At 36.0% G+C, this 15,408-nt stretch overlaps 3 protein-coding genes across 3 annotated transcripts in view; 1 reads left to right on the top strand and 2 right to left on the bottom strand.

Moving 5' to 3' along the window:
- Positions 1-15,408, top strand: part of LOC131334062 (NADH dehydrogenase [ubiquinone] 1 beta subcomplex subunit 2) — a 79,383-nt gene that overhangs the window by 20,875 nt on the left and 43,100 nt on the right. The window lies entirely within an intron of this gene.
- Positions 1,267-4,925, bottom strand: LOC131334059 (transcription initiation factor IIB-like). Its single transcript, XM_058368927.1, has 5 exons — positions 4,750-4,925; positions 3,205-3,229; positions 2,187-2,313; positions 1,973-2,097; positions 1,267-1,659 (listed from the first exon to the last, which is right to left on the bottom strand). The coding sequence occupies exons 1-5, from the start codon at positions 4,923-4,925 to the stop codon at positions 1,618-1,620; spliced, it is 495 nt and encodes a 164-aa protein (XP_058224910.1). The 3' UTR covers positions 1,267-1,617.
- Positions 7,189-8,620, bottom strand: LOC131334055 (stemmadenine O-acetyltransferase-like). Its single transcript, XM_058368923.1, has one exon. It carries the CDS (start codon positions 8,562-8,564, stop codon positions 7,227-7,229), a length of 1,338 nt encoding a protein of 445 aa, XP_058224906.1. The 5' UTR covers positions 8,565-8,620; the 3' UTR covers positions 7,189-7,226.

Raw genomic sequence — 15,408 nt, forward strand, 5'->3', positions numbered from 1 at the left:
TTCCCACTCTCCCACTCTGACCCACATGTTCTTCCCCCTTGTCCGTGCTTCCGCCCCCCCTCATGGTATATATATATATATATATATATATATATATATATATATATATATATATATATATATATATACTGCAATTTTATTTTTTTTCTATAATTTAATGGATACAGAGAAAATTATGGAGAGGTTGTTGTGGTGTGAAAGAAAAAATGGATAGGTAAAGTAGAAATTGTAGCTTTTTTAGTAGGCATTTTACCTATGCTTGATGTACATGTTCTTAGAGGGGGCTGCTAAAACAGTGACAGCTTGCTCTAGTCTCATGGCTGGGAGAAATTCTTCAGTGCCGAGCGGGCACGGACAGCTGGTGCCGAACACGCATCTCGGCCGTCCAAACTTGTTTTGGATGGCCCAAATTTGTTTGGGCTTGAGAGGGTATTTTGGTAATTTTACACTTAAAAATTACCCAAATAGATCTGGACCGTTCAAAACACGTTTGGACGGCCGAGATGCGTGTTCGGCACCAACTGACCCGTGCCCGCTCGGCACTGAAGAATTTCTCCATGGCTGGGCATGAAAGAATTTCTCCATTGCTGGGCATGAAAGAAGTGGAAATTGAATCAGATAAACAAGCAAGCTATCACTCTCAGTGTGTCAGAGTTGGTCCCTCCGTGGAGTGTGAGAGCCCTGGTGATGGATATTTAGCATTTCGCTAAGGAAGGAGCATTCCTTTTCGGTTGGGAGCGGCGATCTGCTGCCAACAAGGCTGCTCATGAAGTAGCGTCTTTAGCTTTATGTAATTCTCTTATGTGTAAATCAGTTTTGAACTTGGACTTTAATGACAGCCCTTGAGGTGTTTTTTGCGGATAAAAATAAAAAAAAAGAAGACAAGACACTCAAAATGAAACATATTCTTTTGAGAATGAATTCTGTCCGGCGCCGGCGGACAAGGAGGTTTTCCGCCACCCCCAGTGTGAGCCCCCACCGCACGTTTTTTTGGGTAATCTGAACCGTACATCTTGTAGGGCCTGCAAAATAATGTATCCATGCAAAAAAATCAGTTTGTCCAGACATCGATAGGTGTGTCAAAAGTTGAGTTTTAGATGAAAATATGGACGGCATGAATCTGTCAACTGTTTTTTAAGTTAAACCGTCCACGGCCGTCCATTCTTTCGCCTTAAACTCAACTTTTGACATACCTATTGATGTCCGGACAAACTGATTTTTCGCATGGATACATTATTTTGCAGGCCTTATATGATGAATGGTTCGGGTTACCCAAAAAAACCACGAAAGAGGCCCACGGGGGTGGCGGAAAACCCCCCTTTTCCTCCGCCTCCAGAAAGAATGTTTTCTCTAATTCTTTTTGTTACATACCAGAACTCAGAAAGATAAATGGTAAAAGAAGAAGATCTAACGCCGAAAATTCTGCTGCTTTTTTCCAGTTTATTGCAAACCCCACTGCTACAATGACCTATGAAAGCTCAGTTGTAATGTGAAGCCTATGAAAGCTCAGTTATAATGTGAAGCCTGTCCATGGAGAGGAAAATTGTCTGCTTCAAACAGTTCCCACTACTTCAAACATCTCGGATTTTAGATATTCGAAAAGCTTCCCCGGCAGCTTTAACTGCTTGCATGTTTAGACCGAGATTGGAGCGAAAGAGCCTGTAAAGATTTTATGAACATTTATTAGTGTCAAGTGGCAGAAATACAGTTTTTGTAAGTATAATGGATAATAAGGTAAACTACGCCAGTAAGAGCCATAAATAAAAGACTTGTTCTTCACACCCATAAGTAAACCAAAGAAATGTACGAGAACAGAAACCAGAGTGCATGGACTAGATTCAGTTTGGGTCACCATAAACCAAGGTTGAATCTATACCCATTCATTTTTTATTCTCTGGGTTTCAGTGGCTTAATTATGGGTATACAGACTACATGTTTTCAAAACTTTTTAAGTTCTCATTTCAACCCTCACCAGAGCATACGAAGCATTGATGGTACCCATCTCCACTGAATGATACATCCCATACTCTTGTAGCACACAGCTTTTAGCACGGCTAATTTCCTTCCGTGTCGCTCCATTGGCAACAGAGCAGATCTCTAGATGAAATCATAGGATCAAGCAACGTTCATACGAAAAAAGGGATAAGTCAGGAAACATCCATATATTAGAAAAAACTAGGTCGTACCCTTGGCGGTCCGTGGACTATCTTCTAGCCGACAAGCAATGTATAGGCAAGCAGCCAAAATAGCATCCTGATTTCTTCGCTTGTTATAGATTTGCTCTGTCTTCTTTAATATTTCACAGGCACAGCCCTTCAGGAAAGATCACAGAGCATTATTATGAAAAAAATGTAGCCGCCATTTTTTCAGTCCTCCCGTAACTAGGATTCCCTAATTAGCAGATCTACTGATAGAGAACACATCCCTCTCCGTCTTTGTAAATTAAATAGTCATACAACTCAACTCAATTCTTCGAAATGAAAAACCCGCAAAGCAATGCATATGATCACAAAAGGTAAATTCAAATACTAGTTTATCAAACAGAAATGAAACATCTTGTTTTGACCATTTTCAGCACATCACCACCACAACTGAAAACTATCGAGAGTTAGCAATTCCATATCAATCCAATTACTACTTTACAGTGTTGTATTCAAGGAGTTCATCAATCAACTAAGTTGTTTTAGATTCAGACAACCAGAATAGTTTATCAGTTTATCTACCAACCAAGATTGAGCATCAGCAGCTCCCACTTCTTTTTGATAAAATTGTAAGAAAAAAGTTATGACTCAAGAAGACTCTAAAACTGTGGGCAAATATCCGTGTACCCAAAAGCTGCAGAGTCAGGTCTCCATTTCATACAATGTGGCATAAAGTTTCCCTCTTATTTCTGTTTCCAAACTTCCTAGGTCTAAAGGAAAACCAAGGAAGCTAATCTATGTAAAACCATAGCAAATTAGTCTAGTAAGACAAGACAACATAATATTAGTGTTTCTAAAGTTGCACAACTTAACTAAATAAAACCATCCATGTAGGAAACCATAAACAGATGACTTTCACACAAACTTCAGAATCATTGCAGAGGTAAGAAGGTAGTGCCTTAAATGAAGTATAAACATCTGCAAATGCAATTACTCACATGTGCACACAAAAGTTCTCAATTGCCAAATACAGATAAGTATTAATGGACAACAAGTAGCATACCTTAATTCTTGCAACCAAGCCCAACCTGAAAGGATATAAGCATAATTAGCTTCATGCTCACAAATATCATGAAGCTAGAATTTTAAGATACACTCTATGTAGCTCAAAAACAAAAGTTGGAGCAAAAAAAGCAACAAAATTAACAAGCTGAAATATAACATTAAAACATCTTTATGTTGTCTAAAAGGGTAATGCAGGCACTAACAACTCTAAGTCTTCTCGTGCACAGGGCACAAGCCTTCTGTTTACAACGAGTTCGCGAGAGGTACTAGGTCGGCAACCTTACGTCACCTTCTTTTTTTCTTTTTTTTTTTGTGAAGAGCTAAGCTTCTCAGAATTATACACACCCATATGATTGATTCCAGTGATGCAACTTCAACAAAATTATCAATCTATTCCAACAAAATAACTTCTTTCAGGTATTGAGACTTGAGCTATAAAATCCATATATTTTCAATTATTCTACTGTATACAATTACTACACTTTATCTGTAGCATTTCTTTGATGTTTTTGTGTGAATGCCAACATTATATGGAACTTAACCAATATTTGAAAAACGAGACCAAAGATGAAGATTGAGACCCAAGCACAAAGTGATTCCTTGAAGGTACATTAGACAGTAAACCTTCACCAATTTGTTTTCTTAATTGGGCCTTTAAATTGAAAATAACAGATAACTAAAAGCAAAAGAAAATGGGGATCAAAGGCATGCTCTGGCAAAGTGCACATCATATCTACAAGTATCATCTATCAATAAATATACCACGTTCGCCGTTCTATTTCAAGCTAATGTCGGCATCTATTTTTAACAACTAGATTTAGCATGAACCACAGTATCATCCATTATATCTTTGTCCAGAAATCATTCAATTGGTTCACAAACGAATCTAAAAATAAAAAAAGGCAGCAAAATCACCCTTAATAGAACTCCATTCTGTACAATCAACTTCAAACACAGCATAAATAAGATATAACAAAACTTATGGGGTGTGAAAACTTAGCACTCCAAGAAATAGTCTGACAAATGTTCACATAAAGTGGGAATCTAGAGTAAATTTCTTAGAATATTAACATAATACATTGGTTATATTTGAAAATTGTAAGGGTATTAACATAATTCTACAAAATCGAGCGGGGCTGTATGTCGGTCTGCCCATGCTCATAACTGTAATTTTTCCCATAATTGACCGCAAGGTGTGCAACACAATAATACTTAGTAATTAACTTCAACATTCATTAGTAAGAACAAGAGATTGTTATAATATGAAGCATCTACAAGCACAAATCAAACATACCGACAGCCTAATCTTCCATGAAGCATCTACAAGCGCAAATCGCAAGAGGGAGAGAGAGAATAAACATACGGCATGATTTTTCACTGAGGGTCCAAGGTAGTTCTATGGGGCACTATAATAATCGATGAAAATCTAGGAACCTGTAGCGCTGTTTCTTCTTGCATACGCCCTAGGATGACCATTGGGAATATTAAATATTTAAATGGTGTTTGTATGTACGAACGAATGTATATGCGGACGGAATACTACCTATCGCACATGGTAGCCATGGTCTTGAAGCCCGAGATGAGCGATTGGTCAGGGTCGCAGCAGCGATTCTGCAATCCGACCGGTCCGCACTCCGAGCACAAGGTGTCACAGGCTGCGTGGTCGAACACAACCTCCGTCGCCCTCTTACAGTCCGAGCAGCAGACCACGTCAGCCATCGAGTTTGGTTTTGTGTCTCTTCGGTTTTGAGTTGTATATTTATAGAGGAGGAGGTCGGTCTGAGTTGGAAAAATTATCCGGTGCTTTTTTGGCACATAGCTTGCTTTGCTGCTTCAACCTTTCTTTTTTTTCTTGTTAATATGTGCCCCAAGGCATACGGTAGAATTGCATTAAAAATTCTATTTCACTCTATTTTTTACGGAGAATGTAAAGGTTATAGCGGAGGAATAAATTGTTTCTTCCTTTGGAAGACTCAGTTTTTATAGATGGGACCGAAATACCCCCACTTTACTTTTCCTTCGTCATCCCCTCCACCAATTGAACCTCTGCAATTCTTCCACAAGAACCCGAATTAACCATCAAAATCCCTTAACATTCGAGTTAATAAAATTGAAAACTTACTCACAAAAATCTAATAGAATTAGGTTAACAAAGCTGAACGAGTAAAATTTAATTTGCAAAAAGGCTGGGTTTGGCTTACTGAGCCATATGGATTATGTTGTCTTTTTTATTCAATTTTTTTCGAATTTGTTAATTTTGATCAATTTTAATGAATTATCGGTTTAGTTGTCTCGATGAGAGAAATTTTAAAAGTTCAAAATTAAGTTTAATCTTTTTTTAATAAAGACAATTATAATAAAAAAAATTGTCTGCGTTGGATTATTTTTGTCTTGGTTTAAAAAAATAGGTATAAGTCATATTATACTGTTGAATAACAAGCTTTCTATTTTTCTATTTATATTTATGAAAATTTGTGTGTTTGGGAGTACCCGATGACTAAATAAACCAAGATTTTACCATGACTGCAATTTTAGAGAGACGCGAAAGCAAAAGCCTATGGGTCGCTTCTGTAACTGGATAACTAGTACTGAAAACCATCTTTACATTGGATGGTTTGGTGTTTTGATGATCCCTACCTTATTAACCGCAACTTCTGTATTTATTACTGAACTTTTGAAAAAATTTATGTCGAGAAGAACCTATAATCCAAAAAAAGACTGACGTAGTACTATCAAGTGTGAAAAAAAATTCGAATGAAGACAAAAAAGTAATTCAACTCTCTAACCATGTATGCAATACTACTAAAAATAACTTCTACAAAATACTTTTTACAATATTTTAAAATCGTTATTTTAAGAGGTAAAATGTTACGTACATGCATTTCTAAATTCAGTTATCCATCCCCTTTTTTCTTATTTTTTACTTTGCAGGAGAGTATAATAGTATATCTACATATGTTGATATTTTGATAAAGAACTTGAGGGAGTTGAAGGGGCTAGGAAAACGGGAGAAAGAGAATGAAAAGTTGGGGAAAATAGAAGGGTATTCTGGTCTCGGACGAATAACTTTTTCTCTCATTAACTCCTATCATTGTTTTTCATAGTAGTGGGCTTATCTGTTTTTCATGTAATGATGTTTATTATATGACCCTAAGGCACACATTAACACAAGCCTTTTTTTTTTTTTTTTGGGTACAAAACTGCTTCAACACGTTAGTTGAGCGAATGAGCACACCGAGACCGAGCTTTTTGAATGTTTGAGCTAGGAATATTAAAAATTTAATAAAGCTCGGCTCAAGCTCGAATAGAGCCCAAATACTTGATCTCGAGCTCAATTATTATTTGACTGACTATTGGAACTCGGTTCAAGGACTAATCAATCTTTTATAAAAAAGAGTCGAGTATACACATATGAGCCAACTTATTTACATGAGCCAAGCTAATGCTAAACTTGACGAGAGAAACTTCATCGGCGCTACAATATATGTCGACAATAGAATTTGTACTATAAGGAGGATCATGGGCACCCTTTAGTCCATATTAAAATTTGAGCCTTGGATTAAGTACAGTACCTAAAGAGATCAAACCATTATGATTTTCTTCTCGTTCAAGCACGGGTTATTTTCTATTTTGACCACTTGAAAAGTGAATTCGCAGCATTTAATCTGTGCACACCACATGTGAATCAAAGGCCAAAAAATTTCCTAAACAACTTGAAATCACGAGCCTGAATTCAGGTCTACCATTAAGTGACTCGTTTGGGCAACCAGTAATGCCTTCATTAGCAGACAAGAGACCTCCTAAAAGTATTTTTCTTAATTTCCCTTCCCGTTTTGAGTAAGACCTTCTAAATGATACAAGAACACAATATAGTTCGAAGTCACGGGTATGAGCACGGGCTTTGCTATAATTTTGCTTTGTTAATTGATCGCAAATTTTGCAATTTTTCACGACATAATGTCAAAGCAATATAAACCCGGAAGTAAGTGAGGCGAATAAATGGAAAATAAGGCTGCTCGATCAGTTAAGTGGACTTGGATCCACGGAGGCGAATTCTAGGAACTCCTGATGATCTAGTAGCATTGCCATCTCAGGTTCATCCAGTGTTATCCATGCTTCCATCCCATCTCCCTCTCTTGTTTCCAGCATATGGACCAAATTCATGAACATCGATCCTGTTATCTTGTGACTACTAACCCAGATGGGTTTTCCCCACCCGAAATCAGTTTCATAGATTCCGAATCTGGACCAACTGGTGAACCCGTAATAATCCACTGGACCCTTGGAGCATAATGCAGCCATCTCTTCCACATTCTTAGAAATTATGGACAACCCATCCCCAGTTTGTAGTTTTCTAACGAAATCAGCATCGATTTCTGTGATTGTTTCCCTGAGCTTACCAACTAGGGAATTCAGCTCTATCTCATCTTCGCTTCCGCAGTGTGAACTTGGAATCCAAAGGAGATTCCCCATGGAGTATTCTTCCATAGGAGGCACCATTCTTCTTCGTAAATCCACCGCATGGGATAGAACAGACGGTTTTCGGATTCCTGATTTTGCTTTAGAAACAGACATGGCACATTTCCAAATGAATGCGGTCACAGCTTCAACTCGAGATGGGGACCGAATACCCTCTCCCATATCAACTTTACTCTTGAGAGCCGATAATGCTGATGAATCAAAAAGGAATCTCGTCGTGACTGAATTTCCCATTTTGATCATGGATCTTCCCAGGGAAGCTATGGAGTCCATCGGAAGATTATTATTTGCTGGGAACAGAGATGCCGCATTAAAAGAAGGAGAGACACTTTCGAAGCACCCGCGAGAGCAAGAAGCCCAACCTTTCAAAAACGAACTAGTTGAGATTCCATCAAGGATTTTATGTGAAAGACACAAACCAATAGCAATCCCAGAGCATTCAAAAATATTCACTTGAATCATAACCGGGTAAATTTTTGCAAACGGTTCGGGCTTAGTCGGATGGCAAGGGTAGAAATCGTTTAGCAAGTCTAGATCCGGTTTCCTGAGAAAGTCCAATAGATGGCAATTAACTCGGGCTTCCGAGTAATACAACCCCTCGTCGTTACAATCGATTGAGCGTCGGTCAATGTTGATTCTTCCGGCGAGGGGGTAAAAGAGGGTTAAGGCCTTCGAGAGTGATTCCTTCAATCGGTTCAATATATCGGCGACGTTAGGCGGGGAAAGGGATTCGTCCACGAGATAGTAAAGGCCAACATGACTGAAGATGGTAGGATGGAGCTGATCAAGAAAGGAGAGCTTGTGGGCTTTTAAGTGGTGGGGAGTTGGTGAAGTTGGTTTGATAGTTTCTGTGGAGGTGACCGTGACTTTCGCTGTCATGGTTTTACGTTTTCCCTCAAAATATAATGGCAGTTTGGAAGCAATACAGTACAGCAGCAATGGTTCCAAATGAAGACGCACACGCACTTGTCATAAAGGGTTAATATGGGTAATGAAAAAAGAAACCGAAACTAGCCTAGAATTGATAGCAGAAGTTAGTTCTATATCAACATTTATGAACTATCTTACCTTTTAACGGTATTTTCATAACCGATCAACTCTGTAGAGTCGGTCAAAATCTTGATCATTGACTTAAGAAGACTTTGACTAGCCAATCATAGAGAGACATGTGGAGGGGTCTGGAAGAGTGTCCACACTGGCAGGAGCGGAGCTAGTATGGTGGGAGGTTGCACGTGTCACCCCATTTCAAAAATACAAAAAAAATAAAAATAAAAATTACCGAAAAAGCTTTAAATAAAAAAGTGCGAAGAATGCACAATGGCCACTTTAGCTCAATGGTTCAATATGTGCTTTGCAACGCTTGCACTAGAGTTTGAAACTTAGTGCTACCATTTTGGAATTCCCTCTTTTCAAGACTATCCTCTCTCTCTCTCTCTCTCTCTCTCTCTCTCTCATTTAAAGTTTTTGAATAAATTTTCAAAATGATTTGTATTTTTTCCCACTAATTGGAGAAGAATTTTATTACATTTGGACATTAATTTTTTTTCCCCACAAGTTTAGTATTTTGCATGTTTCTTTTTGCATAAATTCCCATATGGTATGTATTTTTTCACTAATTGAAGAGGAACGTAACATATTTGGAGGATGAATTTATTTTTTATAAGTTTAGTATTTTAATTAAAAATTCTCACATGATTTGTACTTTTCTCACTAATTGGAGAGGAACGGTAACACATTTGGACATTAATTTTTTTCTCCACAAGTTTAGTCAATTTTAGCAATACAGCACCAATACAGCAGCAATGGTTCTCAAATGAAGATGTACATGTCATAAAGGGGTATTAAGGTGGTGAGTGATATGTGTAAGGAAAAACAGAAACCGAAACTTGATGAAGCCTAGAATTATTAGCATGAATTTAGTTCTGAATCAACATGTACGTATGAAGTAAGTATGTATATATATATATATATATATATATATATATATATATATATATATATATATATATATATATCTTACCTTAAATGGTATTTCAATAACCGCTAAACGCCTCAACTCCAACCAAGTTGAAGGCATTCGAGTACACATAATCACAAGTCCGACGTCAATACAATATATTAAACAAAAGTCATAGTTTGTGAGGTCTATGAATGCAACACGTGGCACTTATCAAAAAGAAGGGAAAAAATAACTATTCCATGATTTCCGTTTCTCAATTGGAAAATTGCTTATACTATTATTCCCGTTTCCATGATTTCTGTTTCTAAGGGTGCGTTTGGTAACATTTTCAGTTTTTCGTTTTTAAGAAACTAGAAATAGAAACAGGTTTATGTTTTCAAAAAAATAAAAATAAGAAACATGTGTGCGTTTGTGTTTTTCAAAAAAAAAAGAAAAAAAACACATTTTTGTAGTTTCCATAGTTTACAAAAATTCTAAAAAGGTTTATGAAAAAAAAATAGAAACTTGTTACCAAACAAGTTTTCTTCATTAATTTTCAATAAAGTAAAAACAAAAACCTAAAATAGAAACCAAAAAGTTACTAAACACCTCCTAATTAAGTTATCTTTTTCCCTTCCTACTCCAATCTAATTACTCCGTGATTATGTTTTGCTAGAACTTTCGATTGCCAATAAAAAATAAAAAAAAAACACACACTAGAACTTTTGAATTTCCTCCTTCAAAGTTTACAATTTCCAGTAGAGTATATGGTATATGCGTAAAGAGCTCCCATATAGCATAGCCATTTCAAGCCGCTAGATTCCATGGGATTTTTTTTTCTTTTTTTTTTACTCCCTCCGTCCCTTTTTTAGAGTTCAGTATTTCATTTTGAGTTGTTCCTTAATAAGTGTCCATCTTGTAAAATTAGTGGGTAAAAGTTGGTGCATTTTCTATTTTGCCCCTAAAAATAAATTCTATTTTGAAAAGTTAGTGAGTAAAAGTGTAATGATGATGTCTCCATAGAGGGTAAGTAGGGAAAGTAGAGATATAAAAATTGATGTGAAATGTGTAATGATGATATTTTCTTAATAAATTTGAGTTACGAAGTATGATACTTAAAAAGGAACGGAGGGAGTATTTTTTTATGTTACTTCTTTTTTAAGAGTTCTATTATTTTTCTTGGAAACTAAGCAATCTTGTGATCGTTTTCATGTTTGTTTTTTCCAGTATTTTTATGCTTCTAGATCTCTCTCGCGCACGGATGAAAGTCTAGATCGGTGAGTTATTTCATTTCTTTTTCTTCCTCCTTCTATCTAAATCGTTATACCATTGACTGTACGAAACTGAATGATCAATGACTTATACATATGCATAAAGTCGAGATGTAACGCATAAAAAGAACTTGAAAGAGTACCATTAGCAAAGTCGAGATGTCTTATCTTGTTTCTGGACCCTCGTAGACCCTTGGTGCTTTGGATTTTGCCCTTGTGATGTATTTTCTAATTTTTTGTTGGATTTTCTTTTCCTTTTCCCATTTTTTTAAAATAAAATTTCATCTTTTACCGATTTAAAAAAAAAAAAAAGAAGAGTACCATTAGCAAAGCAAGACCCTTAACTGGTGCTTTGGCATAAATTCAAAAAAAATCCTGAACCAGAATTATACGACACAAACACAAAAGGACATGACATGATCCCCTACGTACAATCTTGAGGAAGGTATATATAAATCATGCTTTTTTATCCTCTAATTGTTAGGAGGGGGATAAATAAAGGAAGACGCAATTTACAAAGTGTCTTAATCTGTAAGCGAGAGTGTTCTTTTTTTTTTTTCTTTTCTATCACATCTTTTCATCTTGGTCTTTATGCTGAGTTTTTTTTTTTTTTGGGAACAAATCTTTATACTGAGTTGCATATGTTCCAATTATACGTTTTTTTATGATTGATCTTCGATCATATGCATAGCCAAATAGAATGAGGTTAATCGCGAGGAAGCACAAATTTTGTTCCTACACCTAAGTTTCCTTGCCATTCTACTAGATTATACTGTAGTACCAATTTTAAAATATGTTTTGTTTGGTGGCGGTTATGAAGTGGGTTAGGGTTTTGTGAGGTTGGGTCTGCCGAGCTAGTCCCTTTGGGCCTGTTTGTTTATTTGGGTTTTGTTGTTTATGGTGTGCTTAATTGTTTTATTTTTAGGCTTCCGTTCTAGACCTTTGGGGTTGGGCTTCGACCCATGTGATGTACTGTCCAATTTTTTGTTGGATTTCTCTTTTCCCTCTCCCTGTTTTTAATAAATTTTTGCCTATCAAATTTTTTTTTTAAATATGTTCTTTATTATTTATTTTCTATCTTTTTTTTATAGACTTTACAGTATGCTATTTAATTTCCGTTTGATTGATCTGTAATTTATTTGGGTGGTGTTCTTTGTCTCACCAATCCTTTTCATTTCAGGTAAAAAAGAGGTAACAAGAGCACAATCTCTTCATCAAAACTCTACCGCACAAAGCACGAACTATAATATAGCGAAAACATTTCTCTCTGCAAGAGCAGTATTTTGGTAGCATATGATAATTAATGGTTTTTCCGAAAGTTAGAGCAATGAGTTTGAGACTCCTTGGTGTTGTTTTCCATGCTTAATTACCATATGAAATAAAATTTGAAAATGTTTTTGCAATAATCTTTTGTATCATGTTCTTAATTGATTTCATTAGCATGTACATGTAAAGGACTTTTAGGTATGTTGCTTATTGACCGGTTGTAATTAGATAATACTACGCCATGGAATCAATCAATTAACTAAACCAATATCTATGATCGAGGGTTTTGCATTCATTATGCACTAGGTTTAATATTTCTTCAATGAGACACTTCCAATTGTGAAAGGCTTTATTCCTATTTTGAATGCATTTAACCATGGATAGCACGAGCTTTATGCTAGTGCTTTTTTAACCAAAAGAATGGATACATAAAAGATTATGGATTTTCATCAAAACATCCATTAGTATTGTTTTAGAGTGTAAATTCCATCCACCTGTGGTGGAAAACCCAAGTTTTCCACCACTATCAATTGGGGGCCCCACCGTGCATATTTTATAGTAATTTGAACCGTTCATCTTGTAGGGCTCACAAAGTAGTACATCTTCACAAAAAATCAACTTTATCAGACATGGATAGGTATATAAAAATTTGAAGTTTGGTTTAAAAAATCGACGGTAGATAAGTTTAAAGTTAAACTATCCATAGTCGTCTATTTTATAAACTAAGATTTAATTTTTTATATACCTATGCATGTCTAATAAAGCTAATTTTTTGTGAATATGTACTATTTTGTGAGCCCTACAAAATGAACGGTTTAGATTATTGAAAAAAATACACGACGGAACCCGCAATGCATGGTGGAAACCATGGAGTTTCCACCTAAGGTGGAAATAATTTTTTCTCATTGTTTTTTGTCATGTTAATTATGATCATGTTGTGCATAGCACGAGCTTTATGCTAGTATTCCTATATTTACTTGTGGAAGCAAATTAACAAATCCTATATTTACTTGGAGGGGTTTCTCAGATCATCTTATGGTAGAATTTTTCCCTTACACAATTAAAGATAACTTATCTTATTTAGATATCGTTTAATTAATTTGTATGACACTTGCTACGTAGTCTCAATTTCACTGAGACATCACATCAATTTACACCTCATTGTATTTTGCTAAGCCCAGCCTCTTTGTTTGAAGCTTTGCCTGGGCTACAAATTTTGGGTCTCAAAATCTCTGCGCTTTAGTAAATTTTTTTTATTCATCTCTCACCATTCATTACTCTCAAAATCCAAATCGAATAGGGTTTGGCTCGACTCATTAAGGCTCGGCTTTACTCATTTAGTAATCGAGTTGAGTTCGAGATTTAGGCTTGTTTAGTAGACGAGCTGAGGTCAATACTCAAAAGTATCGGCTCAGCCCATAAAAGTACCACTCGTTTTTATAGACTTGAATCGTTTAAAGAAGCTCATTAAGAAGATTAGCTAGGCTCATTTAGTTAAGAAGCCAAGGTCAAATACCATAAAGCTCGGCTCGACTGGGCTCGTTTGTACCCTTAAAAGTTTCTTCTTGTTTATACTCAACCTACATCACTCGGTAGTACCATCTACCCTACAAGAGATGTGCAATTTTTTAATTAAATAATAAAGTACTACCGTTCATAATTATCGCACCAAATTAAATAACTAATCGAGATTTTTAATTTGGTGCAATATCCGAAAGTACTTTATTTTTTTTAAGCAAATCACCATTACAATATTGTTAAAAGATGACACTTGAAAAAATGAAAAGATGTTAGTTTTTAAAAAAACCATAATTAAAAATATTGCAATAGATAAATAATGTCAGTCATCTAAAAAATTGTGATATAATATATTTATGATATCATTTTTTAAAATAGTGACATAACTATTCTTTTTTTTTAATGTCAGTTTCTCATAAACTGTGATCTAATATATTTATGATGTTACTTTGTAAAATAGTAATATAACGATTATTTCTTTTTAATGTCAATTTCTCCTAAACTATGATCTAATATATTTTATAATGTCACTTTGTAAAATAGTGACATAACTATTCTTTCTTTTTAATGTTGGTTTCTCCTTATAAGTAATATTGAAGAACAAAAATTTATTTTTGGAGAAAACGGCGCCATCTATGAGCGTCGTTGCTTGGAAGTCTCAAATCGGGAGCAAGTCGTTACATATGGTATCAGAGCCTCTACCAATCGAAAATGTGAGACAGAATCTTGACCCCATTGATAGGCACGTGATATCTTGGATATGAGCGCCTAAGTATGGCGATTTAGCGCATTAGAGGCGCATTTTATTCCATTTTTCCACTTGATGTCGTGCTTTGCTTTGATTTTGTGTTTCTAATATTTTCACAGGTAATAAGGCGGATTTAGCGCCAAGGTTGGAATGAGTAGCCTCGAGGCCGGTCTATACGTTGTCGGGATGCCAAAGCGGAGGCGTAGACGTCGGGTGACATCGTTTACATGTCGGGTGGCCAAATCCCATGCAAGGCTCGGGAAATGGCCGTTGACGTGTGCGGCATCGATACTCTCATTACCTGTATCGCATTACCTGTATCGATACAATGAAGTATAAAAATTGGTCCAAGGAAGAACAGAACAACGGGTATTGATACTCCCGTTTACGGTATCGATACTGAAGGCTTCACGGGGGAATCTTGGTCTTCGTTGTTTTTATTTTTATTATTCTTTATTCTTTATTCCATTATAATTGGGGTTTGGTATAAATATCCCCGAAACTCCATTTTTTAGGGTTAGACATTATTTTAGCAGCTTTCTTTTTACGTTTTTTTTCTTTCCAGAGCTCTTTCTTTTGAAGTTTTCAAGTTTTATTCAAGAACTCATCTTCCGGTAACTTGTATTACGTTTCGTTCTTAATTAAAGTTGCTCGTGGATCTTATCTTAGTTTTAATCTTAAGTTTATTTTTCATCCCAAGCATGATGCAAGTTAAGGTTTCTTTTGCTTCTTGTTTATTAATGAGTGAGTAGTCGTATCGGTAGAGTTACGGGGTGATTAGCACGCCGTGATCAGTTCGGACACTGGTCCCAATTTCAAATAATGAAAAACGATTTAAGATTGGAAAAATACTTCCCGTAGACGAATTCGGGCATTTTCGGAGCCCATGTGAACGGGAGAATAGGGGTCCAATACTCATTCTTCACTGCGCATGGGTATACGGCGACCATAGGGTCTCGCATCTTGCGGGGTATCTTTTTC

The sequence above is a fragment of the Rhododendron vialii genome, chromosome 7a (assembly GCF_030253575.1).
Source record: "Rhododendron vialii isolate Sample 1 chromosome 7a, ASM3025357v1".
In the NCBI taxonomy this organism is placed as follows: Eukaryota; Viridiplantae; Streptophyta; class Magnoliopsida; order Ericales; family Ericaceae; genus Rhododendron; species Rhododendron vialii.